Source organism: Scleropages formosus, chromosome 2, assembly GCF_900964775.1.
Source record: "Scleropages formosus chromosome 2, fSclFor1.1, whole genome shotgun sequence".
Classification (NCBI taxonomy): domain Eukaryota; kingdom Metazoa; phylum Chordata; class Actinopteri; order Osteoglossiformes; family Osteoglossidae; genus Scleropages; species Scleropages formosus.
The window spans coordinates 28,295,643-28,323,484 of NC_041807.1; the positions used below are offsets into that span (position 1 = coordinate 28,295,643).

At 41.5% G+C, this 27,842-nt stretch overlaps 2 protein-coding genes across 4 annotated transcripts; both read left to right on the forward strand.

Annotated features, from left to right (window-relative positions):
* The first annotated feature begins 3,835 nt into the window (after positions 1-3,835).
* tp53inp2b (tumor protein p53 inducible nuclear protein 2b) lies at positions 3,836-12,498 on the forward strand. Of its 2 annotated transcripts, none has more exons than XM_018756757.2 (4): positions 3,836-4,120; positions 8,603-8,966; positions 9,659-10,148; positions 10,337-12,498. In XM_018756757.2, the coding sequence occupies exons 2-4, from the start codon at positions 8,843-8,845 to the stop codon at positions 10,596-10,598; spliced, it is 876 nt and encodes a 291-aa protein (XP_018612273.1). In that variant the 5' UTR covers positions 3,836-4,120; positions 8,603-8,842; the 3' UTR covers positions 10,599-12,498. The 2 variants fall into 2 exon arrangements, with proteins under 2 accessions (XP_018612273.1, XP_018612274.1); XM_018756758.2 differs by having other exon boundaries at positions 10,019-10,148; positions 10,337-12,495.
* Positions 12,499-12,537: 39 nt separating this feature from the next.
* ggt7 (gamma-glutamyltransferase 7) lies at positions 12,538-26,151 on the forward strand. Of its 2 annotated transcripts, none has more exons than XM_018756577.2 (16): positions 12,538-14,121; positions 16,262-16,657; positions 19,463-19,689; positions 20,568-20,719; positions 21,024-21,141; positions 21,384-21,451; positions 21,651-21,724; positions 21,853-22,046; positions 22,422-22,509; positions 23,113-23,240; positions 23,431-23,519; positions 23,820-23,972; positions 24,423-24,540; positions 24,850-24,987; positions 25,108-25,207; positions 25,420-26,151. In XM_018756577.2, the coding sequence occupies exons 2-16, from the start codon at positions 16,438-16,440 to the stop codon at positions 25,587-25,589; spliced, it is 2,037 nt and encodes a 678-aa protein (XP_018612093.2). In that variant the 5' UTR covers positions 12,538-14,121; positions 16,262-16,437; the 3' UTR covers positions 25,590-26,151. The 2 variants fall into 2 exon arrangements, with proteins under 2 accessions (XP_018612093.2, XP_029103181.1); XM_029247348.1 differs by lacking the exon at positions 12,538-14,121 and adding an exon at positions 14,578-15,743.
* Positions 26,152-27,842: the final 1,691 nt, after the last annotated feature.

Genomic DNA, 27,842 nt, shown 5'->3' on the forward strand with positions numbered 1-27,842 from the left:
ATGTCGTCAGGTTTACTGTGACCCACCAGGGTCTAAGGCCCAGAGCTTTCGCAACTTCTGCTCAGCTGTGAAAATCCAAATCAGTCTGTTTGTAACTGGATGGGCTCACTGAGTGTGACAGCAAAAGTTTTTAGTGTTGGCAACCTTGAGGTATATACAAACTTAGAGGGTTACGTGACTTGTTGTTGCTGGTCCTGAGAAGTCAATATGTGCGAAGCTATTGCATGAGCACCTGTAGAAATTAGCGATGTCCTCATTTTAAGAATTTCACATTAAATCGTCAGACCAGCACATCAGCAGACACCAAAGGAGCCTAAAGAGCAATAAAAGAACAAAACAAGAAAATATCACTCTCAGCAGTTTCCAGTATGTACACACTTTTTTCTTTCATTTAAACAGTTATTTTTTATTTGTTCTACATTATACAGCAATGCGCCTCCACCACTACCTTAACCTGTAGAATAGCTTCCTGTGTTACAGAAAGTGCAAAGTTATACTGGCAGTAAATACTGCCTTGAGGGAGAAAAATTGTTTAAAGGAGAGTACAATAAAGAAGTATTTCTGTTCACCTCAAGTGCTTGTTGCTTAGCACCTGGTCAGTGTAGAGACTGAAGCCCATTGTAGCATAGTGTGATCACATTGCAGCAGAGTATAATTAATAGGACTAGAGCTTTTCTTTTTTGTGTATGGCAGCCTTGAGGGATGCAAACACATACTAAAAGACAAAGAAGAGTTTAACATTTAACATTGCCTTAGCTTTCGTTTGGTCTGGAATGGTTTCGATATAGTCAAATCTAACATGAGACTTGTAAACACACACACACACACACACATACACACACACACAAACAGGCATGCATAGGTCTGAGAATCACCATAAGCAAAGCTGAGAAGATTGGCAGTGTTCATTTATTCAGTGCTTAGGTACTTGAATATACACACACACACACACACATTTTCGGAACCGCTCGTCCCATACGGGGTCGCGGGGAAATGGAGCCTACCTGGTAACACAGGGTGTAAGGCCGAAGGGGGAGGGGACACACCCAGGATGGGACACCAGTCCGCCGCAAGGCACCCCAAGTGGGACTCGAACCCCAGACCGACTGGAGAGCAGGACCTGGTCCAACCCACTGCGCCCCCCCTACTTGAATATACCATTAGCATATTTATTAGTGATATTATATACAGCTAAGGGGAGCTACACTTTAAAGAGAGCACTGAATTATTTTTACAGAACGCCACTTTACAGCAAAAATATATGTATGTAGATAAAAAGAGTCTGGAGACACAAAATAATACATTTAGTGACTAATAAAACTATGTTTTCTTTTGGAATGGCTTCGGCTCTTCTTGGAACGTTATTCTTCCTCTTACGTCTTGATCTGCCCTTGTTGGTGAATTTGGACTTGTGATCACTGTTCGTGTTATAAAACCCAGTTGTCTGATATATGCTGTCATTATTCTTGACCTGTTTAAATAAATGAAGTAAAAATTTTAAAAAAGTCCAACATCAAACATCCGAGACTTACTATATATCTTAGGGAAACATTATGAAGCCATGAAGTAAGCTGACATCTACCACCACAGTAGGGAAATACTACTCCTATTCTTGTTCAGTTTGCATAGGTTATTAGCATCACAGCAACTGGTGAAGGACCTCTTTTGGAGTAGGTGTAGGTTTTTTAATGCTAAACACTGGACCATGTCTTACTTATGATGAGCAGACCCATGACCCCTGACTGCTAGCTACTGCTTTCTCAAATGATTGCAGGCAGACCATGAGAGATGGCTAAATAATGCAATCGCTTTGTTGAGGGTACCAGTTCTCTCCATTTCCACATGGATCTTGTCACATAAACCAGTATCTTGGAGGAGGTAATAATACCCTGGCAGTCTCCAGCTAACTTTCAGCTTCAGTGAATCATGTTTGTCCTTCCGTTGAGCCCTGACAGCTGCACGAACTGTATAATCTCATCTTAACTTAATGTGCAGGGTGGGCCTTGACTTTCTGGACATTTGTCAAGGTAAACACTGAACTCTTGAAATAAAGTACATGACTGGTGTTCAGGATGTGGTTTTGTGAATCCAGGATTATTTATTATTTAAGTTTTTCTTTGAACAAGCTTTATACTGTATATACTGCACATTTTTAGTCGACTATTTTGTCTGTAGCGGTCAATTTAGTGCTTCAAGACATTCGCGGACTGCGGTAGAAAGACAAACACTGAGCACAAATTGCTTATACAACCTTGACAGCTTATTGGCTGCAAAAATATTTAATTGAAACGATATTTTTGTTCAATTGGTTTTTGTCACGGGGTGCGGTGGCGCAGTGGGTTGGACCACAGTCCTGCTCTCCGGTGGGTCTGGGGTTCGAGTCCTGCTTGGGGTGCCTTGCGACGGACTGGCGTCCCGTTCTGGGTGTGTCCCCTCCCCCTCCGGCCTTACGCCCTGTGTTGCCGGGTAGGCTCCGGTTCCCCGTGACCCTGTATGGGACAAGCGGTTCTGAAAATGTGTGTGTGTGTGTGTGTGTGTGGTTTTTGTCACCAGCAGCAGTGTAGATCCCTCCAAATGACATAGGACAAAGATAGAAGGTTAACAGAGATTGTACACAAATATAGTTTAAAGCAACAGTACATTTAGCATTACTCAGCTCTGGTTTCTGTGGGTCACAATGTTTGCAAGATTTTCTTCCAACATTCATTACGGGACATTGCACTGAAGAAAGCAAATGTTTATTTTGCTCAAGAGCCAAAAATAAAAATGCAATCGAAAACTAAATTTTCATGAAATTACACAAACACTTTATGCACCAAATCCAATCTTCACCTTGAAAATTCATTGTTCTAATGGTACTGGCAAGATTAGTACTAAAATGAAGTTCTAACAAAAACTCCCATGTGCTGTGGAACTGAAGCAATAAGATTTTTTTTTTTTAATGGATCACCAGCCCACCAAGGGTGTCTGGTTCAAAACACTGCTCAACTGGACAGGAATAAATTTCTCCATTAGAATTGCTAACTTGTAAATATATCAGGACTTCTTTAAAAATTTCATCAACCGCTTGTCCTATGCAGGGCCACAGTGATCCAAAGCCTGTCTCAGAATCTCGTGGTGTGAGGCGGCGAACACCATGGCATGGCCGGGATACCAGTCCATCAAGGGCACCCATCCCATATGAACACTCATTCACACTCTGGATTTAGAGTTAAGTAGTTTGCTGCTGTCTTTCATCATTGTTTCAACAGAACGGTGCTTTCAACGTCTTTGAAGACCCTAATGACATAATACAGTATTAGACGTTGCAGTGTTGCTGTGCGAGTGAAATCACGTGACTTAATTAGGGAAAAATGTAGTGGATTTTTTAATTACTTTGACATTTTAGTCAACGGAAAATTATGTACAATTACAGTTTATTATAAACTTATATAAATAAAATGGGAACAAGGTGAATTGGTATCGCGTAATAACATGGATTACTTTTCCAGTACAACGTAAAATTAATTAAATTATTAGAATGTTAAAAAATTTAAATGTAAAAATTTTAGTTCACTTAATAGATACTTGTAAATACTCGTAATGTATAAATACTCGTCTTCCCATGCTATTCAGGGTCGCAATGGCTTCCGCTCTCTCTCTTACGTCACACAAAAAGCCGTTCTATTCAACAAACTGCGAATGACAGCTTGCTCTCCCCTCCCCCACCCTCTCAAAATGGCGTCCAGCTTTTGGTTTGTGTAATATTTTGATTGGTTGTGAAGCTCCAGTGGGCGGGGAAAAGGGCGTTACTACGAGTGCTGTGATATCACAATCAGCTGTTTGGTATGTTCTCAATTCTGATCCAAGGATCAGCTGGCAGCAGCAATAACAGCACAGAAATCCGCAGAAAGACGTGTAAAACTGCGGGTTTTCATAGTATGACCCACAGTATAAATGCAGTTTAACGTAATTCACTTCTTCTAAGAAGAAGCCCTTTTTTTTAAAAAAAATTTTTATTTTTATTGCAGAACACCTACCTCATTTAAGCTACCTAAAGCTGTGCTTTAAGATATTTTCGTTTTTACTGAATCCGTTAGGGTCATTAAGTTTACATCCAGAGTAAATTTTGCGGAGGCAGGTAAGCCTTGTTTCATATTTTGGAATCGATTCTTTTCCTCCGTTGATGAGAATATTTTAAAACCACCGGCTGTTTTATGTGTTGTACTGAAAAGGTCCGTATCTGACCGGCGGAGGAATGCAAATATCCGGAGTGGTGACATGATCCGTCTTGTACGATATACACAATTCCTCACAATTCGAAGACTGTGTGTATCTTTTAATAAAGATCAGTTTACAGATATGTTTACGCATATATTGTGACGAAAAAAGGTTTAGCTTCTGAGCTGTTATGTCACGGGATGCCATGATGATTTAATCCGCTCGAAATACTTTTATATATTACATATTCATCGTACATGAAGAATAGTGGGAACATAACAGATGGATACTTATCGCCTGTTAAATAACACTACAGTGTTGACGACCCTAAGTAGTCTTTCTCTTCAATGGATCGCTTGTCTTACGGGGTGTGTGTGAAATGGTTAACCGTCAATTTTCCGTGAAAAGCTATAATGTGCATGAAGGGCAGAGTAGGACCGTCGACGAGGCGAGGGTGCTGTGTGGTGTGAGTCTGTGTCATTGCCTTGACCCCTTCTCCCCGTCAGCCTCTTGGGATAATTCCTGTTTATCCCTCTCTGTATTCGACAAGAAACGATCGATTTTCTGTGTTTTGCTATGAAATGTATTGATGACAGGCGGAGTATTCAGTTTCCAGACCTGTCCGTCTGAGGGTTTCTGATGTAAACACTGTGTTCGGCTCTGCAGTGCATCAGACTGCATTTTCCCTTTTTTTATCCCATGGGATACACGGACACACTCGATCAATCATCACGAGCTCGAACCGGACTCACTGAGTGACTGACACAATTCTGCCCTTCAGAGAATACGGTTCTCAGGGTTAGTTTTCGTCTTATTTCTGTGAACTGTTGTGACAGAAGCCTCTCTTCTCTTTTTTTTCCGTTTTTTTTCCCCCTCGTTTTATTTTTTTCCCCGGACTACGGTAGGCTGGGCTACAGCAGTCTGGGTGACGTTTGACTGTCGTCACACCATACGTCAGAGGTCTAGTTTGTGTTTAGGCTCCTCCCACTCAGTGGTTCAGCAACTCCTCCCACTGTGACGTATTCCGTCAACGTCTAAACAATAATTGTCACAACTACAAGAGAATGAGAGAAATGTATATTGTGTGTATATACATACATGCACACACACTCGCACTTTTTTATATATTGGGCCGAGTTATTTACGTTTTAGTTTATCCGAGGATTTTGCCTGTGTTTTACAACGGAACCTTTTTAAATTAGCCTTCTATAGACTGTTTTAATACAACACATGGCATATTTGTTTATTACATATTATGAAATATATATTTAGTACTGCCATAATTAACGTATAAATTTGATCACATTTATTATCTTGAAATTTACCTTTGTACCACCAGTTAGTTGATAATTGTTAGTGTAATAATGCTAATACACTGTGCTTTTGGTATTTCAACTTTTGACAATGAGTATTAGGATGAAATTTTTAACAAATAACTTCTAAGAGAACCATGTTTTTATGTTTCTCTTCATCAGTGCTCTGGAATGTCTTCTAGAAAGAATGTGACAAAAGGAAGGGGAGCAGAAATTAATATAAATTAACATTTCTCGGTAGGATGAATAATTCAAATTGTCACAAGATTTTTATTTTTAATTTTGTTTCTCTGTGAGACTTGTCATGGGTCTCCTCAGACTTCAACATTTTTAAAAATCTTTTTTTCCATGCTGACTGTTAAAGCCATCAAACTCCCAACAGAAAGTGGCTTTGTTTCTTTGGTATGGGGCACATGATTACTGCACATTTTTAAGTGTTTACCAGTCAACAGGTCAAAATTGTCTCCAGGAATACTGGTCCACAGCTTGTCATGTGGTCTTTTTCTGGAATTTGGCATGAAATTCTGACTGAATACAAGAAGTATCTTTTTGAAATGGATGAAAAGTGGAGGAATTGCTAACTGACAATGTACAGTGTAAGAGAACCTATGTAAATGGTCTTGTTTTCTGTACTAATAGAGGCCTGTGATCAAGAAACTGCTGATTAAAGGAGGTTTGCAATTCTATTGTGCTTGAGTGACTTCAAAAATGTTATTTATTTTTAAATGTACAATTTCTAACTGTAACTGGGCAGAGTACAAAATAGTATACCATGTGCTAAGCAACTAATAATAGTACATCTTCTAGTCATTCTCCCACACACACACACAAACTCCATCCCCCTGTTCAATGTGGTTCTGTTTCAGAATATGCTGTACTTTCCAAAGCAGAAGGCCTGAATGTTCTATTACATACTGACAGGAGCATCACAAAGGTTTCCATGCAAGAGTGGGTGTTTTGAATGATTTAACTGGTCTGATGGTGGTATGATAATCCACTGTAAGGGCAATGTGTGGAACCATAATTGCTCCTGGCTGCAGATTAGCTCCTCTTTCTGCTGCTGATCTGCAAACTATGGGATGTGGCCTTGATGCCGTTGATTGACATCAGCCAAAATGTCTGCCTGGAGGTGGTTACATGATGTGCACAAAGCTAAATTCTTAATTGGTGACCGGACTTGGTGAGAATAGACACTGGGGACCTTCATATGTATTCATTTGTTTTATTAATTTTAATGCATGTACTGTTTCCTGGCCAGATGGGGTCAAACATCCAGGCTCTGTTGGGCAGAGTCCTTTACCTTTTAGACCTTGTGGGCTACAGCACATTTTCTGTCTTTGTTTATTCCACTAGAAGCTTCCAAATGGGGTTAAAATGGTTTGAGGCAACAAGTTGAACCAGGTGGTTCATCATCCAAATGGGACAGAAACCTCTTGGACTGCAATTGGATAGCCTCATGGTAGGGACAGAGTATGTATTGTCAACTTTGAGAGAGCATGTGGTGGTCTGGGAATGTCTGTAGATTTGCATCTGAGTCTTCCAGGATTATTTTCTCCATCAGCTGACTCCCTGGAGCTGGTCAGAAAGGGCTAGGCTGTCATTGCATATAAATGGCAGCTGTATTTAACCTCTCCTGTCAGGTGCTCCACGGTGGATACCAGATGAGCTCAGAGAGGGGCACTGTAGGATCACTGCCCACTGTGATCCCCTTCACTGAATGTGTCCACTCACTTACCATGGAAAAAACCAAGATGTTCTCATTCTGTGGGCAAGCCAATATTGGTACACAGCTCATAATTTCTTGCACAATCTACATTATCTCAAACCTCAAATATAGTTGTCCACACACACTGAAACCACTTGTCCCAAGCAGGGTCGCGGCAAACCGGAGCCTAACCTGGCAACATAGGGCGCAAGACTGGAGGGGGACCCAGGATGGGATGCCAGTCTATCCCAAGGCACCCCAAGTGGGACTCGAATCCCAGACCCACCAGAGAGCAGGCACAAGCCAAACCTCCTGTGTCACCATGTCCCCCACTATAGTTGTCTAGCAAAAAAATTTAACATGTATCACCTTTGACTATGACATGTTGGCTAAGGTCCAATATTTAACTTATGTGTCTCTGAGGATTTCTGTTACAAATCAGAAATGCATTAAATTATGCAGTCCCTGATCACTGTAGACCACATCACATGCCCACAAATGATTTTCTTTTTCTCCTATGACTGTGAAGATTATACAGCTTGAAACTCATTTTGAGACTTTGGAGGGGGTGAATAATTCTAAAGGCTGCTTAACACACAATCTTCAGGGATGAAAGTCACAAGATGAGATGGCCATGGATATTTTGGGACAAACCTTGACCGGTATATGAAAGCCTTGCAGGACACCATCTTAGTAGCATTAATTTCCTGCACAGACTGTAATTCCTTCAAAATGAGGTATGTGTTAACACCTCCAGATAGAAGTTAGCCAAGTTCAAGGTAGGAATAATGGCTATTCCTGTTTTCATAATTATTGGCCAAGAGGTAGGAGTGATGGAAAATAGAAGTGGACTGATGCAGAAGGTATGATTTGACTGGGTTGTTGTAATCACCTGATCATCTTCCCTTTGCTCACCCTAAACAAGAACTCCATGTTTAGATTCACAACAAATGCCTAAATATGAGTCCCTCCCTCTTACCATGGTCTGAGCTCACTCTAGTGAGAGTACAGTTTAACTCTAGTTTCATTGCAGAAGTGGGAGGAGATGCATCCTCACTTAAATTTTACCTCCTAGCAAAGGCACAGCAAAGGAGCTGGCAAGACACAGGATTCAGATGTGGGGACCCTGTGGGGTCATAAAGACCTGCTTTTGGGCAGCTTGTTTTGGGTTTAGTTGCAGAGTGAATAGATAACATTTATGTAAAGGTGAATCGAAACTGTTTATCCCAAACTATAAAAGTCATAAAGGCATACCTTTATTATGTCTGGACTGAGAGATGTAAGTCATACACTATAATACTGAGGTTAAAAAAAAATTGAACCACTGCATGGTGGTATAAGAGTAACACATTTATTTTCTCTGTTTTGTCTATGAAACCAACAGGCCTTTGCACTGATACCACAAGAAACCTTACTTTTGCACTACCAGCATCCAAGCTCCTTCGTGATCTTGGCTAAGAAGACCAAGAAAAGTGCTCAAACTGTGTGGAGAGGAAGAGAGAGACTGCAGAGCAACTTGCTTGACTTCAGCTTGTCCTAGAAAAGAATTTTAGCTGAACATCTAAAGCAGCTTTCATCAAGGGCCACCACAGTCGAACCCACAGCACCATCAGCAGGAGCCAGAATGTTCAAGAGACTTAGCAGCCTTTTCTTCGGTGAGGTGGAGAATGTCTCCACGGAGATCACGGGACCCAAGCCCTGCGTGACGGAGGCTGACGAGGAGGGCTGGCTTCTTGTCAACTTGCCCGGTGAGTGTTTGGGTGGTAGTGGTGAAGTGTTGAGGAGACCCTTTCCGCACGTGTGCCTGCCAATTGCAGTAACTCTCTGCAGAAACGGGCCTGCTTGCTCGCTTCAACAGCTCTGTCCATTTCTCTGCCTTGACTGGTACAAATTTTTGTGTTCTGGATAATATCCAGCTGTATCACAGTGAGGGGCATGGAAAGCAGGTGAAGGGGAAATGAAATATGTGTGAAATCAGGAAAAAAAAAAATGCTTATTTCCTTGTATGTTCTTTTCCCATGTTTTTTTTTTTTGGTCTCAAATGGAATTCAAGCTGAAATTATGCAATGACAATAATTCCTCTTGAAACTTCCTGTTTTACAAGTAAAAAATGATTAAAGGCTGATCTTTGACAAAAAGAGTATCAGTTTAAAAATAATTATTGTGTGTGTGTGTGTGTGTGTGTGTGTCTGTGTTTTTAAAATCCTTTTCCTGTTTTCCTTTCATTTTAATTGTACCCCATAATTCAATGCTTGGGGGTGTGTGTGTGTGTGTGTGTGTGTGTGTGTGTGTGTGTGTGTGCGCGTACTTTCATTTTGCTTGCACCCCTAAACCTGCATGGCTTTTCATATTCTCCCCTTTTTACCACACCTGGAAAATGCAATCACATTAATGGATGCTCCCTGTCCGGTTGCTTCATCCCTGGGGCCGTGTGTGTTAGGGCATGGTGACTGGGTGGAGATCAGAGAAGATGGGGCTGAAGCACCGGCATTGGCATGTTCTTCTGCCCAGTGGGACTGTCTGGGTGTGGAGGTGGACAGGCCTTCCTGGACAGAGGGATCAAATCTTCCCTCTTGCAACCACCGCAGGACTAAAACGGGCAGCTCAAAAGCAACAAGCCTGCCCTCCCTTGCTTGTCCAAATCCTTTGGTGGACCAGGCGGTGCTGCCTGGTTCCATTCCATTCTCCAGAGGCTCCACCCCTGTGTCCCCAGGCTCTCAGAGTGACTGTAGCTGTGGCCCTGAACGCTGCTGTATGGATGAGAGCTGGTTCGTCACCCCTCCCCCGTGTTTCACTGCAGAAGGGGCCACTGCTGAGACCAGCCCCATGGAAGATCTCCTTATTGAGCATCCCAGCATGTCCGTCTATGTTTCTTTGGGAAACCAGCCTGCTGTTGAGGAGAGCGGGCCCAGCCTGGCTGGCAGTGTCAGGTGAGAAGAGCTGCCAAGATGTCTGAGAGAATGACAGCTGTTATGGGAGCACATGCCTATCACGTTTTCCAAACTGTACTGAATGAAGGCTTTTAGTTTTTTGCCTTCATTACATGCTTCTGAGCTGCTGTTACACTAATTCCCACTTCCGCTTGTTATCTCTGCCTTATCCTTCTGATCTGCAACAGGGCAACAGAGACAGCGCCCTCTGCTGTGAGGAGTGCCATGCCCAGCAGGGTTATCCGTGGGGCAGCCTCCAAGGCCGGTGCCCTGGCTAAAGTAACCCAAGTTACGCGCATCCAAAGGGCAAAGGCGGGGGCCGATCGCCGCCATCTCAGCCGCAACCGGCTCCAACGGCAGAACCGCACCCGGGAGCAAGTACCTCGCCACGCTGCCCGCATACGTGGCACTTTCCTGCACCAGCCAAGCCAGCGCAGCTTCTGTCACTGAGGCACCTGGATGGGGGCCTTGTTTACACTGAGGGCATTAGTACTCCCACCCATCCCCTTTGCCCCCTTGGTACCTTCCTCCCTGAGCCCTCTTTTTAATCCTTGTAGTTCTGTTAGTTTTAGCAAACCTAGATACACTTTGGATCACGTACTGTTTAATGCACAACTAACATGTTAAAGATGTCCGTTTCATTCGAGTAGCTCGATTTCCTCTTTCCTACACTTCTCCTCCTCCACTAGGGGGCAGGCAGTTGATCATAACAGCTGTTTAATTTTGAATGAGTGCTAGAATTAATGCGTTAGTAACTGTATAAAATTCGTGTTCTTCTGACATGCCATTGACACAGCTAACAGTTAATTTGGAGGGGGACTGAGAGATGGTGGCAGTCTCTGTGCAATGACAGGCTTCCCCCTCCGACACAAAGAACTACTAGTGCGATCGTCTTTCAAGGTAGAAACAGGTTCTTCATGAATGGCTAAGATAGCCGTCCCAACATTTTTAAGTACTTTGTGGCAGTTTCAAACAGGGTTTTGATTTTCTTTTTGTATTAAAATGGAGGGAAAAGCATAGCATGAGATGCATTTTTTTCGGCTTTTTCTGCGTTCCTTTCAGATGTCTCGTCTTATTTACTTAAGTTGCCTAATCTCTACAGACCAGGAGATGTGAGATGTATTGTAGTGAGAAAAATGAATACATCCCAAAGAAGCACAGATACACTGGTTCCTTGTGCTACAAACAGTGGAGTTATGGATTTTCAAAGTTAACATTTTTCAGTTTTTGATGAGCTTTTCCTCACCAATTTTGTAAAATTTCTAAATTAGCAGTTGGGTGGGTACATAAACTGTTTTCCAATAAGTGGCAGTAAAATGCACTCGAGAGTGTGGGACCGATGAATATTGTACATATTTATGGGAGGGATCCATCAAAAATCAGCACTGGATATTAGTTTGTGGAGCCATTTTTATTTTCAGTAATTTTCGACCAGTTCCAATGGACCTCCAAGTTAATATTCAGATTGACATTGCTTTAAAAAATTGGTTTACAGTACCTAATTTGATAAATAAGTGAAAGGACATGTATTCTGCTTTTATTAATTGTGATTGAGTAAAAATGGTGTTTGTTGGGTGAGGAGCCAGTATGTAGGCCTTTTTAATGTACACGGTTGGCAAAAGCATGTTGAAGAAGGTGAGCGGAAGAATGAAATGGAGAGAAAGGGAAGGGTGAAGCAGTTAAGTGTTCAGTGTAACTCTTTGGGTGGCTAACATTTTTTAATTCCTTGCTGTTTTTTGCATCACTGCATCTTAACAAGATGCTTGTCATATCTTAAATGTATAAATTAAAATGAAGCGAATCTTTTACAAGATGAGAAATGTTAGAGAAGGTGAAGGATGATATAGAGGCCAGATTCTTATTTTAGCATTTTAATACTTCATACATGGTTACTGAACTGCCTACATTTTCACTATCCAGTGATAACATTATAAAAGCCTGTCATTATAATCAGAGGTTATTTTCAATTGCAGCTGATACTGCAGGCAGGAAATGTGCTACAGGTTAGCTGAGCTCACTGCATCACTGTGAAACTTCAAAAGTAAAAATGTGTGGTTTTTCTGAGGCCGGGGTGGGGATTGCTTTCGTTTTCATGTACTCGCTTTCATACACACCGTCCATGCTGACATTAGGACTGTCCCGTTGTGTCATAGTATATCGTTGCGTAATATCGCCAAACTTCCATCTTTCTTTGTCAGTATTTTAGGCATGTAGGAAGAACAGAGGAAAGTCGTGTTTTCTCCCTTTCTGATGATTTTCCATAAATTGACATCTTTTTTGTTCAAGGTTACTGACTCTAAGAAAAGAATGTGACTGATTTTATTCCATGTTCTCCCTGTAATAGGACATCTAAATGTGCAGTATGAGTTTGATGTATGTTGCATTTATAATGGCAACAAAAGCTTACAGTTACTATGGTGCTGAAGTAATATATACTAAAGTTTGTGAATTAATGAGCTATGGATGTAAGTTTTGCACTGTCATACATTTGAGTCAAAAGTTTTAGAAGTGTGATGTGCTGTTACGTTCCCTATAAAAAAATGTATAAAAGGGTAGGTTGACATGTAGAAGTTAAACATTAACTTAAATAGTGAGACTTGCATATAAAATATCAAATGTTTTATTGTGTTTTTAAAATATTACCCCACCTATTTAGCGGTGACACCCTCAGGAGTTCTCAGGAATTAGTTTTTGCAACATCCCACTTGATCATGTTTGTTAGTACTGTTTTTCAAAAATTTCAAATGCAGCATGCCACTGTGGGTCACCAGGATCAGTGAAACGGTCACTGATCTATGTGCTTTAGTGTGTTGTAAAAGCACTTTCTAAAGTACCCTTAGTGGTAATGATGGAACAAAGTGAAATCTTCTACCCACCCTTCCCAAATTTTGAGATGCCTCAAACCGTACAAAATACTTTAAATGGACATTTCTAGGGGCAGCAGGCTTGGTGGAGGTGGGAAGTTATTTAGCGGTGAGTCTTCTGTATTTAGAGTAATATTATGTAATTTCTGGAGAATACATTTCCCTAAACAATACACTAGCAGTTCTGTTCCAACTCAATCTTGTCAGTGAATGTGTAGCATTAAAGGTTGAACATCTTTTTTCCCTAATTTTGAAAAAAATTTTTTTTTTTTTTTTCTTTTTCTTTAAATGACACAGTGGTGAATTCCTTGGCAACAAATTCTTGTAGCACTATGGTTTCCTTCAGTCATATATCTACAACCTGATGTTGGTAGAAAAACTAGTGTCTCCCAATCTTTGAGCGCTTTTTCACTCTGAGTGCTAAACCACAGTGCCTCTGGGATGGAGTCTATGACTTGTCCAATAGAGATTTATTTTCACAAGAGTGTCTGGGAATCAAAGGGCAGGGATCATGGTTATGTCTGCTACACTTGTTCACCTTGGGCCCACCACAGTGTGTTTTATTTTTTATTTTTTAAAACTCCACTTTTAGCACCTCCTTTCTTATATAGCTGTTTGACTATGTTATGTGGGGAAAGGTGATGGTGGTTGGTCCCATAGCAGTACCTGTAAATATGTGTAAAAGGTGTGATGCAGGAAAATGGGAATGGGTGGTAGACTTAACATGTAAACAGAATAGCTTGTTTTTTTTTGCCATACTGTTTATAGAAGTATCTTGTGTTTAGAGATGGAGATTGAATGTTGTGTGTTTTAATTGCTTTGCACCCCAAACACATGGCAGCTTAAACGGTTAACGTATAGGACTGAGCTGGTTTGGGATTTATGTTTGTGTTGGTTACTCCCTCATTGGATACACAGTTCCTTCCATCAAAAAAGTATTTATAGAAAAAAATTGCATATCTATTTATGGTGATTGTGCCTTTCACTCTTCTGCATGATTTTGTGACTTTTACTGCAATGATTTTTCAGTCCCCAATGGAGAGCAGTCTTGAACAGGAGAAACCTATGCAAACAAAGAATGGGATTCCAGCATCCATTCTGAAATGCAGGTACCAGACAAAAAGATCAATAAATGCTCAGGTTGACACCTGAATCTTGCCTCATCATTGTCAGCCCTTTATACAGGAGAACAAACATGCCATATTACTCATGTATAAATTGGTGAATGGTTGCAGTTTATTTGTATGCAGCAATGCAAGTCACTTTGGATAAAGGTGTCTGTTACTTGTTGATCATTGTAAGTCACTTTGGACAAAAGCACCTGCTAAAAGGAGAAATGTGTAGTAGTGCTGAACAGACAAACAGCTTTTACATTCTAGCAGATAACCACAGAGATTATCATGGCCAAATAGTACAAGTAAATTCATTTTTAATAGATGAAAAGGGTCAAAGTTAATGAAGGAATAAGGAAACTTTTAGCCCAAAAGGGAAATTTACTTGATGCAACAGGATACAGTGTACAACCTACATATATACTCATACTTACTTGCTTCATTGTGTGTGACTGTAGCAGAAGAGGTAGAACACAAAAGAATTTGAAGTGAGGTTTCTCTAGATCACAGCGACCTTGAGAGTAGCGGGTAGAGACAGAGCCAACCCTAGCTTGTTGGGGGCCCTGTGCAGGATTTTAATTTGGAACTCTGTGTAATCAGTACTCCGATAGCCTAAAACTGAGTTCACATAATTACAGTACACAGCCTCAGTAATTTGTTAAAAGCCCCCTGGCAGCCGCTCATTGGGTAGTGCTGGCTCTGGCTGGAGATCACACCCCTGTATGAAATGCACCTGCCTTGGAAAACAGAACAGTTGAATCGTCACCTCCTTCAGCTCGGCATCCAGGCAACGTGGCTCCTTTACAAATCTCATTTCAAGACCATCAAAAGTTGCTGCATTACCCTAGCAAATATGATTCACATCAAAACTCAATTAGCATAATTATCAGGGGAAAAAAAGAAGGAATGTCATAAAGGCACACCCTATGCCCATAGTGTTCCGGTATTTAAACGTTACCAAAATAATAGGCATTTGTTTAATGTAGAATGTCAGTCCTGCTAAGTGCGACTGTACTGGTCTTAGGAATAGCAGACCTGATGAATATTATTTAAAAACTGCCAAACAGAACAAGGTCATGAACCCCCCTGCCACCTTTCCTTCTCTTCCCATCCTCCACTTTTTGTTGGTATCAACAATGGGAGAAGCTGCAGAACTTGTTCTTCAGCTCTAGCCGGAGGGAGCTCGTTGTTTCAGCGCAAGAGCCAAGGCTGTAGGTTATTGTCGGGCGCAGACATTCTCCGCCAGGTCCAGGTCGACGTGACCCCGAACGCCATCTGACCGCATCGGTACACTCGGCAATCTCTCTGACTGTGCTTATAATACAGCCCACAGGACGGACTCCGGAAAGGGCGCTTATGAACGCGAAAACGGGGCAAACGGATAAAAGCAGTTAAGAAGGCCAGTGACTGTGACACGTTGCGAGTGACTCGCGTGATGCGTGATGAAAGCGCGGCGCTCCTCCGAGCTGCTCTGCGGTACCTTTAAGGCCGCGTGCAGTCAGCTGATCGCAGAGAGAGACCGTCTCTCCATGGCTGCAGGTTGAAATTCCGCTCGTATCGCACATCAGCAGGAGCCAGAACGGCCGGTGCGGTGAGCTGCTTCGTCATTCTGCTCGGAGGTGAGCGGCGTGGTTCGTTTTTTGTTATCTTATTTTATTATTGTCGTGATGAAAACGGTGAAAGACGGGTCGGCGGGGGCAGGTGGGTGGGAATCTCAGCCTTTCTCTACACATAACATCGGATCCCTGTGCTGCATCCTCAGCGGAGTAACTCGATTCCATACATTTTGCTGCACGTCGTACAGCTAGGACAACGGGTATTGTGCGTTTTTCATATAATTATATACACGTACTCACAAAACGATTTTTTTAAATTAAAAACAATGAGCTAAAAAAAGCATAAGGAATGGCATAAGCCGTGCTCCGACGTCGTCATCATAACCGAAGCAACGCGGCAGTCGTCATGATCATGAATTCGTTGAATTACACACATTTTATTTAAGCTATGCCTCGAATTTATTTGAAGAAATTATTTTCAGGTGGGATACATGTCATTTCGTCGTAGTAAATGTATATATAGGTCATAATATACACATACAGGTATAAATAAAATTTGTAAATTCTCTTCTTTTTTTAAGGTCTCGGAATGGATGGTCACATCGCATCATCAGCGTGCAGGACAGAAGTCGTCCATCATTTCTAAACGCCACAGGAGTAGTCGTGCGCTGTTCAGAGTACTCCTCGGCGCGACTTGCGCGCGTCTCAGTCGGTGCTGTCGCCGCGTGGGGCGCGCACGCGACGCGCCGTCATCATCATGTTCTCGCCGGCCGCCGACACCGTGAGCGGCTACGCGGGCGGCAACATGGCAGACAAGGACGCGGGCCAGGACACGACGCTGGGCAGCGCCTACTCGCCCGTGGACTACATGAGCATCACGAGCTTCCCGCGGCTGCCCGAGGAGGACGTGCTTTCGAGCGAGAACGCGCTGAGGTCCCGCAAGGACGACGATCACTTCCTGAGCGAGCAGGATACAGGTGATGAGTGACCGGCGCGCGCACGGGTGGGGGGGGGGTTGGAGCTGGGTGGGGTCATGTGGGCGTGCGCGGGGCACCACATCAAAGAGCAGCCGTCATTCGCGCTCTCCTCCTTCCGTATCGGGATTGGCGGGGAGGTTGCTGGTCGGAACAGCTCCTCTCGACACGTCACATCCATTCCCGTAGAGCGAGTTAAGTTTCAAGTTTATTGTCATAAATTCAAGTGCCGCGTACGTGTATCAGGAAGATCTTCCTGAATGCTTCTCTTCAGACTGTGGGCAAAGACAGTAGAAATACTGCACAAACAAGCAATGACAAAGAGAACTGTGTCAATGACAGTAAATAACAACAATAGCAGCAATGACACAGCAGTAGCAATAAATAATGGTAACAATGGTAGCAGTCAGAGAACTCAGAAGGAGAGCATGAGAATCATTAATTAATCATGTCACAAAACAATGTAATTGTGCTTGGGTGGAGCAGTCCAATTCTAGTTACTAGGTAGCACATTGCTTAGTGTTGTATACTCTTAGAGCAGTGGGGTAAAAGCTGCTGTTAGTTACTGTACCTTGCAGTGCGGGTTCGAATAGACCTGAGCCGCTTTGCAGATGGCAGAGAAGAGAAAAGTGCCCATGCGGGGTGACTGTGATCTTTCATGATGCACATGATGCCATGGTGCCATGTAGCTGGAAAATTCTTATCGACTAGCGACGTCGTCGTAGCGTAACGAGTTACTCACGTGTTCGTGCTGCTGTAAGTAACAAACCTACTGCGCTGACACTCGACTCGAACAAAAGTGTAGCGCCTACTATTATGTACAGTACATAATACTTGATGATAAATACCTGTGTTACTGGCTAATGTACTTTTATCGTTATTTTACAGTGTACTCTTAGGTCCTAGATACCAGAGTATTTAACGTTGTAAGGCACCCTGGCCTGGAGAAACGCATGATGATGAGATAACTGTAAAAGTGTCATCCGAGCAATTAATAACACATTTTAAACCCTTTTTTTTTAAAAAAAAAGTAAAATCTTCTCTTTTTATGGGGAGGCACGGTGGCGCAGGGGGCTTGACCGGCTCCCACTGTGTGGTGCGTCTGGGGTTCGAGCCCTGCTTGGGGTGCCCTGCGATGGACTGGCGTCCCACCCTGGGTGTGTGTGTGTCCCCCACCTCTCCCCCGCCTTTGCCCCGTGCCCTGCATCGCCTGGCTAGACCCCGGCTCGCCGTGACCCCGCTCGGTACAAGCGGCTCCGTTATGCTGGCAGCAGCATCACAAATCTCATATTTACCGTGTCTTCTCACCGCATCGTTTTTCCTTAACCTTATACAAGTGTACCATTTTTTTTTTTATGTTTTATTTTATACTGTATCTCTATTGTACCTTTTTATATTTAGATACACAAATGGATGTATACTTTCCATTGTGTTATATTTGCCTACAGTATAAACGTGTGTGTGTGTGTTCAGTAGAGTAACATAGTGTACAGGTTTGTAGCCTAGGAGCAATAGGCTATACCATAAAGAATAGGTGTGTAGTAGGTTACACCATCTAGGTTTGTGTAAATACACTCTATGATGTTCGCACAACGACGCATTTCTCAGAACGCATCCCTGTCCTTAAGCGACAAATGTCTGTAAAATGACTGCCTATATTCAGAATCATGCAGGTAATGTGCTCAGTCACATTACTCAAAATGAGTAACAGACTAAAACAGACTATTCCCTTTTATAATACTTCATTCTCAGGCAGTTACACTTTAGCTCTTGAACATAAACATTAAGAATACAACACTTTGCCAAATCATTGTATGTCATTTTGGAGAAAAGCATCTGCTATATGAATGAATGTAAATATGAGAGATTTTTTTTTTCTGTTTATGTGTAGATTTAAACAAAATGTAAATTGATAACATTTATTTACTAATTCTTCTGTCTAAACACTACTGCAGCAAATAAAATGTACGCACAAAATGCATGCTGTGTAGACTGGATGAGAATTACATGTCCGGGCTGTGCTGTACAAAACAGTTAGATCTATGTAGTCTGCTGTCAACCCATCTGATTGTTAGTGTACTCAATGTACATCATATCACCAACTATGGAGATCTGATCAAAATACCTTTTCTCAGGCAGACTAAATGTTTCTGCTCCACAGGTAAGGAATACTTGTATTGAAGTTGCGTTCAGCAAAATCAGATTTCAAGAATTGCACTCCCAGTTTAATGAATTTATTTGTTACATGCAAAACAAAGATGGTCATGATCATCAAGATGCTCATTTCTATGAGCCAACATTTAATCGAATTTAAAACACGTACAATGATGTTTTGTGCTGGAAAAGTGTTTTTAGAATACTAAGAAACCTTTTCTTGTTTCACAGGGTAATTGTAATGAGATTATTCATTTTTGAGCGTTGCATGAGCTGTCTGTGTAATGCTGGACGAAGTGGCAGGCTGTCAAGACGTGACTCACGCATTTGATTATCTGCTTCTACCGCTTTTTACACAGCCCACCAAAAATAAAGCCATGTTTAGAAATTGGTGCGAAGTTTGGTTTGCGTGGAACACAAAATACACCTTTCATAAATGTTTTCATTTGATAATTTTTGTTATGCTGTGTGACAAATATTTCTTCCACTACTGTTCATGCCTGAGTTGCAAGACAGTTTGTAGCACTTTTTGATGATCTACCTCTTTTGGCTTAACAGGTGTACTTGTAATCCATTACAACCGAACTCTGTGTGTGATACTGTACATCAGTGTTTTTACAGTTCCTCCTCTTTGCCCTCTGAACCCCCACACAGACCCTGACCTCTTCCTGAAGTCTGCTCGACTGCAGAGGCTGCCTTCCTCGGCGTCGGACTTGGCCAGCCACGATGCCACACCCTTGCGCGAGACGCACCGTGACCCTTTGGCTGAAGACTGCACCTGCCGACAGGATGGCCTCACCATCATCATTACTGCCTGTCTCACCTTTGCTACCGGGGTGACCATTGCCCTCATCGTTCAGATCTACGTTGGAGATCCTCAGGCAAGCTCCTCAATACAATTATTTTAATGATCCTAGTTTTGCCATTTTTACTGTCATCAACCATTCTCTCTGTTATCAGTAACTAGTTGCCCCGCGCAGGCTCACGGTGGTTCTGAGCCTGTCCTGGAAATGTAGACTGGATTTGAGCCCGCGTCCAAACCCAGAGTCCACGAGCTATGATGCACCAGTGCTACCCCTGCTCCACTCTGCCACTGCACAACCATTATTAACACCCAAAATATGCTCGTAAAGAAAATTAACATTTTAGAAATTTTTGTTTACTACCCACTGTTACTCAGCCATGCAACCTATTTATGCTGTAGGTGTTGTGGACTTAGAAAGTCCTTTATCAAATGGTTCTACTCCACACGTATTTTGAATTTTAATCTTGTGCAGGTGGTGTGTGCTGACATTGTTTACTCTATGGCAGCCAAAATGCAGTAGGTAGAATAGTGATCAAGAACATTAATCTCAGGAGGTGCCCTGCTGCAGTACCCTGAAAATGCCACATATGATATGAACTAATACGGGTTTTAATAAAACAGTTTGTAATAAATTCTCATGGTCAGATTTTTGCTATACATTTGAACCTATACGGGGCAGCTGGTGGTACGGTGGTTAGAGATGCTGTCTTTGGATCCGAAGGTTAGCTGTTCACACTTTGCCTACTGCTGCAGTACCTTTGAGCAAGGTGCCTCCCCTAAGTTGCTCCAGTTAAATTACCCAGCTGTATAAATGGGTAGGTAGTTGTCGCTAGCTTAACGCTGTAAGTTGCTTCGGAGAAAGACATCAGCTAAATGACAATTTTGATATTTTATGAGTAATTTACCTATATGCTTACTCTGCATTGTATTGTTTTTCCCTTATCTCTGTGTTAGATCTTCAACCAGGGTGCGGTGGTGACGGATGTGGCACAGTGCACGTCTCTGGGTTTCGATGTGCTGAACAAGCAGGGCTCTTCAGTAGATGCAGCTGTTGTCGCTGCTCTCTGCCTTGGCATCATCCACCCACACACATCTGGTATTGGGGGGTGAGTCTAGCCTGCTTCCACAAAATGCCGTTAGCCATAGAGTATGAGCTACGGCGTATTGCTATAAAGAAATGCATGCCTGCTCACTGAACTTCTGACCAGGTTCTGCTTGTAAGTTGAAGATGACCTGTGGTTGAAAACCTCAGTCGCACGTTATGAAATGGTATCGTGATGTACAGCCAGTGTTCTCAGCAGGCTTTGAAGCAGCAGCTCCAGAAGCCTGCCTCTAGTCTTCTTCTGTCCTCTTCTGTTGATGGCTTGTGTTGCACAGTGGTTGCGGAGAGTCTGTTTGTCCTCTCTGCAGCGGAGGAGTAATGCTAGTTCACGACATCCGGAAAAACATAAGTCGGGTGATTGACTTCCGTGAAACCGCACCATTTGCCCTCCGGGAGGAGATGTTACAGTCCAGTTTAGAGCAGAAGGTAAGGGTGTTTCAATGTTCCTATGTCTTGCTGCTACCTCACACACGTGCACCTATATATATTATTCACTCAGACGCCATGCTTTTAGGAGGTTTTAAAGACACTGGCAATATTTATTAAAAAAGGTTTTTAGAAAGTAAAATGCTTCAGAGTTCTGATGTTGTGCTGATTTAAAGTGCATTATAGGCAGCAGCAATCAACAGTTGTAATGGTTTGTCTGCATGGTTGCCTCTTTGTTTCAGCCAGGTCTGTTGGTAGGGGTTCCAGGGATGCTCAGTGGAATGCACCAGGCCCATCAGCTCTATGGAAGGTATGGTAAATGTTGCAGCGAGCACTGTGTACTTAGTGTCAGCTCTCAAGAATCTGTCTTCTCAAATATTGTAGCACTTTGACCCCTGGTTACTGTAATAGGATTTGCTTAGGATTAAAGAATATACTAGATAAAGGACATCATGGCTGATTGAAACAAGAAGCATCAACATTAATCGCTAATATATGTGTTTTGCCAGGTTGTCATGGAAGGAAGTTGTCACCATGGCTGCAGATGTTGGCAGAAATGGATTTAATGTTACCCATGATCTTGGTGAGACAGGTTATTGGTTGCTTTTTACTGATGTCTTGCACAGGGTTTCATTTGTATGAATGTGTGTTCACATATACATACTGTATAAATATCATGTTAACATATTTTCTCTTATGTCCTTTCTATAGCTGAGGCTTTGTCCCACATAAAGGACACCAACATGTCAGAGAACTTCAGGAATGTGTTTCTGCCAGATGGCCAGCTTCCACTCTCAGGCATGTTTGTACGACGTCTTGATCTTGCGGCTATCTTGGACTCGGTTGCGGAGAATGGAGCGTCTGAGTTCTACAATGGAAACCTGACCCAAGAGATGGTTGCTGAAGTAAGTGAATTTTGGATCTGCCTGTGCCTGCAGTTGTCGGTGTTTATAGTGGTTCCAACTTGATGCTATAATAGCTTTCACTGTTGCAACCTGAAACAGATCACCTCATTCCTTGTGTAACTGGTGTTGGCTCATTGGAGGTTAAGCACCACTAGCTCCATGTGTGCCAGGGCATAGGATTATCTCGTTGCACTGAGACCAAGTTATCAGCAAAGGGAGATACTTGAACTCTGAGCTTGACCACTGGTTTTTCTTACATAATTGTTACATCTTAACATTCATCTATGAAGGGATCCGTTTAAAAAAACACTGGCACTTGTAAATGCAATGTTGTAATAACTATAAAAAGACCTAATGAGCACCTTTTTCCAATAGATCAGGGCAAAAGGAGGAGTTGTCACTGAAGAGGATTTCAGTAATTACAGCACTGCCTTACAGCAGCCGGTCGAGAGTCTATACCAAGGTATGATTTGTGGCTTTGGATACTTAAATATAATTTGTTTCATCTGTTGCGTTTATGGTAAACATTTCTGATGTTGCATACGAATCTTGTCCTGCTTTTTAATGGAGTATTAATTGGCACATCATTATACTTTTTTAGAGTGTTCCGTTTAGACGCAAACAATGGGTGCAAATTTAAAAATTTGTTTTTAAAATTCAAGTTTATTATTTTAGCCAACACTGTTCTTTATAGGGACAGTGTTAAGTTTGCACAATAACCTCCCTATAGTAATTTCCACATTTATAGACCAGGGTATTTTTACTGTGTCAATTCAGGATGTATATTGTTCAAGTGTACTACAGCAGTAGCAGGAAATTGAACCTGGGGCCCTTTGATTGCAGGGCAGTAGTCCTCACCACTGTGCCGGCTGTTCCATTGTTTTGTGGCTGTTATGCATGAAATTTTGACACATTTATTTTACACTTGTTTTGGTTCGTGCACTATGATAAAACTTACTGTTAACAGGATGCTAACTATTTTTACTGAGTTCATCAGCTCTTTTCCCATCATTAAATCATACATGTATCACAATATATCAGATATATACTGTACTGTTTTATGCAGGCCATCAGATTCTAGTGGCCCCTGCCCCTCATGCTGGAGCTGCGCTGATCATGGCTCTCAACATCCTAGAGGGCTTCAATATCACCAGCCAGGCCCCTAGGAATAACACCTATCACCTAATTGCTGAGGTACTGCTTTCTCCTATTGTGGGGTTAATATCAACTGGGTTTGACTACAGGAGCATCTGTTTAAAAAAAAAAAAAAAAAGAAAAAAAAATTCCAGCTCTGTATTATTTCCTAACATTTTATTTGTTAAAGGGGAAAAAAAAAAGTATAATTTATAAACCATTGTGGATTGATCTTTCATTTACCATATAGTCATTGAAAATTGCCTTGTCCATGGCGCGTGGTTTGGGAGACCCCATGTTTGACTCATCAGTATCTGAAGTGGTGGCTCAGATGATAAGGTATACCACTTTGTCTTGTGTCGCTGATAATCTTACTTGTTATGGACAAAGTTGTATTGTTGTATTGCATGTTTTGACATACCGTATGTTCAGTTTTTAATCTTTGATAGGTCTATTTTACGTTCTGTAATAGTTTCACAACTTGCGTGTGTTATGATGAACAGGTCATGGTCACACACAAACGAACCTCAGCTCTTATGCTGTACTATAGTCAAAGGGAAAATGTAGGTTTTTTTTCTTTTTTTCTAATACTGTTACTACAAGACATCACGGAGAACTTCTGTATTTTCATTGCTTTAGCAAATCCCAGGCTGCCTTGCTCCGTCAAATGATCAATGAGTCCCAAGCTGCCCCACCAGGACATTATACCTCCTTTTACGGCATGGAGAGTGGTGGAGTAGCCAGCCAGGTTATGGTTATGGGACCAGATGACTTCATTGTGTCAGTTATGAGGTAATATCTTTAGGTTGTTTGCATGTATGTGTTCTCACATTAGTGGCCTTTATTCTTGGACTTTGATTACCATTGTGGGGATAAACAAAATTTCATTTAATAAGATGATTAAATAATTTTCATATTTTTCAGATTCAATATAGTATTAAAATTAGAGTAAGTATAGAATTTCCACAATGATAGCAAGACAGATAGCAAGTGTGGATGTGTCTGTGCAATTGTGATGAATGGGTTTTGTAAAAATTGCTTAGAACCCTTGACCTTACGACTAATGGTTGTATAGTACAAGAGAAAATAATGCTATAGGGATTATCATTTCACTATCCTTCCAGGAGGATGTAAAATTCTGTTGTTACAGGTTACTGTGAGATGTGCACAATCCACCTGGAGATGAGACCGACAGTATCCTTGCTTCTAAAAACATGGAATCTTGTTCTTGTTATCTACCAGCTCACTGAACAGGCCTTTTGGCAGCGGAATTGTGACATCTTCTGGAGTTCTTCTGAACAGTCAGATTCTGGATTTCTCCTGGCCAAACAAGACACAGGGTTCTTCCCAACCAAATCCGGTACTGATAGTTTAGCTGACTGTCTTTGATACTTTACTGAACTGCAAGGAAATCATGTTTTTTATTTTTCTTTTTTTTAAATCGTTCCATTTACAGTGATTTTCTGTCACTGGAATGTTTAATTTTTCAGTCAGTCACAACACTTTTTTTTCCTCCTTGCTAATGAAAGTTAAATTATTTGGATAGAAAGCAGTGTGATATATTCTAAAGTATGAAGAAGTAATCATAGCAATAAGTCTTATTAGGGTACAGTGCTGAATATGCTGAAGCAAAGGGCTTATTGAAGTTGTGCAAAATGTCTCTTTGCAGAAAAATGCTATTCAGCCTGGGAAGCGGCCCCTGTCCTTCCTGTTGCCCACTGCAGTGAGGCCTTCTCTGGGGCTGTGTGGCACCTATGTGGCTGTGGGCTCCTCCAACTGGGACCGCGCTCTCAGTGGCATCACCCAGGTGGGTGGAGACTCAGACTGTTTGTTTGTCTGTTCTTTCAGTATTAAGCAGGTCAGATTATGTTTCTCCCACTGGGGATGTTTCTGTCCTGTACTGACTGGTGGCTGTTCTCTGTTGTAGGTGTTAACAAATGTCTTATCATTTCGCAAAAACTTGAGCGAGAGCCTGTCTTATGGGAGGCTTCATCCTCAGCTGGATTACAATGTTCTGCTGGTTGACTGTAAGTAGTTTCATGACCGCTTGTTCTCTTGGTATTGTCTGCCACTTGAAAATTATTATTTTTTGCATGGAAATGGGTGTGATTACTTCTGGTGACAGTTTGACAAAAGGGGCTCTATGGTACTGTCGACTCTTTAAACACTGATGTTCTCACATTAAAACCTGTCATGTTTTTCCATATGGCCTCTGGTTCTGCCTCATGTAACCATCTAGCGGAGTTTCTTGAAGAGGACATAGAAGTACTCCAAATGAAAGGACATGTGGTGCATAAAGTGGACGTGCTCTCACTGGTGGAGGGGACACGACGGACCAACGACCTCATAATTGGGGTGAAGGATCCCCGCAGTGCAGATGCCTCTGCTATCACCATGTCCATGCCCTAAATTTCCTGCTCTTGGAGAAGCTGGACTGGTTGGGAGTAGAACTGATCTGTCTTGAATATGAAACAAAATTCCACCCACCATGAGAAAGGGAATGTTGTCTTGTGTGGTGCACCTGCTGTGAATTTACACTGGAATGTCCATGAACATCCTCTTGTAGACAGAACAAAAAAGTTATTATTCTTGCCATAAGCGTGCTAGCATGGACATACACTCACTTACTTGTGCACTTCCACACAGACCCTAGTGTTTGGGCACCACTGGCTGCAACTTGTAATAACATGTATCACTCAGCTCTACAACCTCATTTCCTCATTGATTATCAAAAGTCCACATTTTTAACATGCTTGGAGACTCCAAGGAGATTTGGATTGTGGCTGTGCTTTTAGAAGTTGTTACTTCATACAATAACTGATTACCCAGCAGCAAATATTATGTTTGTTAGTTGCCTGTGTGTTTTGGACAGTTACAGCTAATTTTAAATTCTTTCGGTTGAAGGGTTCTCAGACTCAGCTCCTCCTTTCTACACAAAAATCTGTAATTGTGAGATGTGTTTTATTTGGGGAAAAAAAAAAATAAAAATTGACACATTCATCAGAACATTCTAAAGTACCTAAAATGTCAAATTAAGCAGAGGGGTAGAAGGAAAAACAAATATTCACCTGACTCTTACAAACTGAGACACCCATTCTATATAACCTGGGCGGACCTGTGCCTCTTCATGCAATTTATTGCATTACCTAAGAAGGGGAAAGTATAATTGACTTTTCTGTAAAGGCAAATTATTCCTCAGTTTAACATGAAACCTGTGTTAGTGCCTGAAACAGTTGGAACTGCAGAAAGCGTAAGATACTTGAAATTGTTGGTTGTACTAATACAAGACTGCAAAGGGTCTTTGAGAGAAATGTATTTATTGTAATTCCATAATTGCCTATGATTTTTTTTTCCTTTTTATAATTAATGAAAGGAATGTGTTCTAATTCAGTGACTTCTGTTACCACACAATGGTTGTGATCTAGACCCACTGTTAACCTAAATGTACTTTGTGCTCACAGGTTTTGATAAAAAAGGAGGAAATGTACACTGAGATATTAACATGTCCACGAGCTGTCACGAAGAACTAGTTTACCTTCACGTCGCGTTTTATGGTCTGACTGATACATGAAAATAGCAGAAACACTAAGAATATGAAATAAATCTTAAATTGCACAGGTGTGGAGTTGCGGTTTAAGTATTGTATTGCTTTTAATAAAGGTTGCATTTGGGACTGTACCTTTGTACTCGTGTGCAAAGCGCTAACTGCCACTGCAATCATCAGGATTGATAAATGGAGGGTTTGTTGCCATGCACTATTTTTCATGGAAGAATTTGGTTTAGGTACCTTCCTTGAAGGTACTCAAACTGATGCCTGTCATGTTACATTTCTGTGCCCTTAACGATAACCATTATAACGCTAAAGCAAATGGAGTATACAACTGTACCAGTCAGTACCTTCATAAACCACCCCAGTCCTGTTTGTACAGTGAATACATTTGGTGAAGAATGAATTATGTTTGATGTAAATTTGACAGATGGTTATGCTCTTTGTATGTAAATATCTACTTCTCACTGTTGCTGCTTTGTAAATTCCTGTGTTTGCTATGTCATTTACTGGTTTTATTCAGCTATAATTTATGAGTATCACTGGACTTCTGTTTTAATTCATTGAAGCATTGTAGGATCATTTTTCCTCTTAATAGATATGATCTTAACTCCTTTCTTCTTGCCCATCACAACACCATTCTGTTGTATTAATAATAAAGTCACTTATTTTTAGGATAATGAAATCATGGCCAGTTTAGATGAGCATTTGCAAATTTGAAATTTTCAATTGGATTCTTAAAAATGGTAATAATTATGCAGTTTACAAATTTTCTAGTACTATTTGACTGAGATATATTGGTTCCTGTAAAACGTCTGTTTGCAGGCTAGTATAAGCTGTTTTTGATTGATATCTGGAAAAACTGTATGTACAAAAGGGTGACGGCTCACTGGGAGACTTAGGGCTTGAGTTTTTGTTACAGTGAGTTTTCTGCCCTTCAAGTTCCATCACCTTAGTTATTTAGAAATGCATCTTAATATTGGTAATTATGGTTGTTTCTGCTGCTGCTCACAGGCCAGTCTTTACCTTTTGAATCTGTCAGCATTCCTTCTGACTTCTTGTTTAACATTTGCTTTATAAAACATAATCCTGTTGTATGAATTGTGACAGGAATC

Coding starts and splice junctions, on each gene's coding strand:
- tp53inp2b (XM_018756757.2), top strand. CDS start 8,843: ATGTTCAAGAGACTTAGCAGCCTTTTCTTCGGTGAGGTGGAGAATGTC. Junction 8,967..9,658: donor GCTTCTTGTCAACTTGCCCG/GTGAGTGTTTGG, acceptor CGTGTGTGTTAG/GGCATGGTGACTGGGTGGAG. Junction 10,149..10,336: donor AGCCTGGCTGGCAGTGTCAG/GTGAGAAGAGCT, acceptor GATCTGCAACAG/GGCAACAGAGACAGCGCCCT.
- ggt7 (XM_018756577.2), top strand. CDS start 16,438: ATGTTCTCGCCGGCCGCCGACACCGTGAGCGGCTACGCGGGCGGCAAC. Junction 19,690..20,567: donor TCTACGTTGGAGATCCTCAG/GCAAGCTCCTCA, acceptor TCTCTGTGTTAG/ATCTTCAACCAGGGTGCGGT. Junction 21,725..21,852: donor TAATGTTACCCATGATCTTG/GTGAGACAGGTT, acceptor TCCTTTCTATAG/CTGAGGCTTTGTCCCACATA.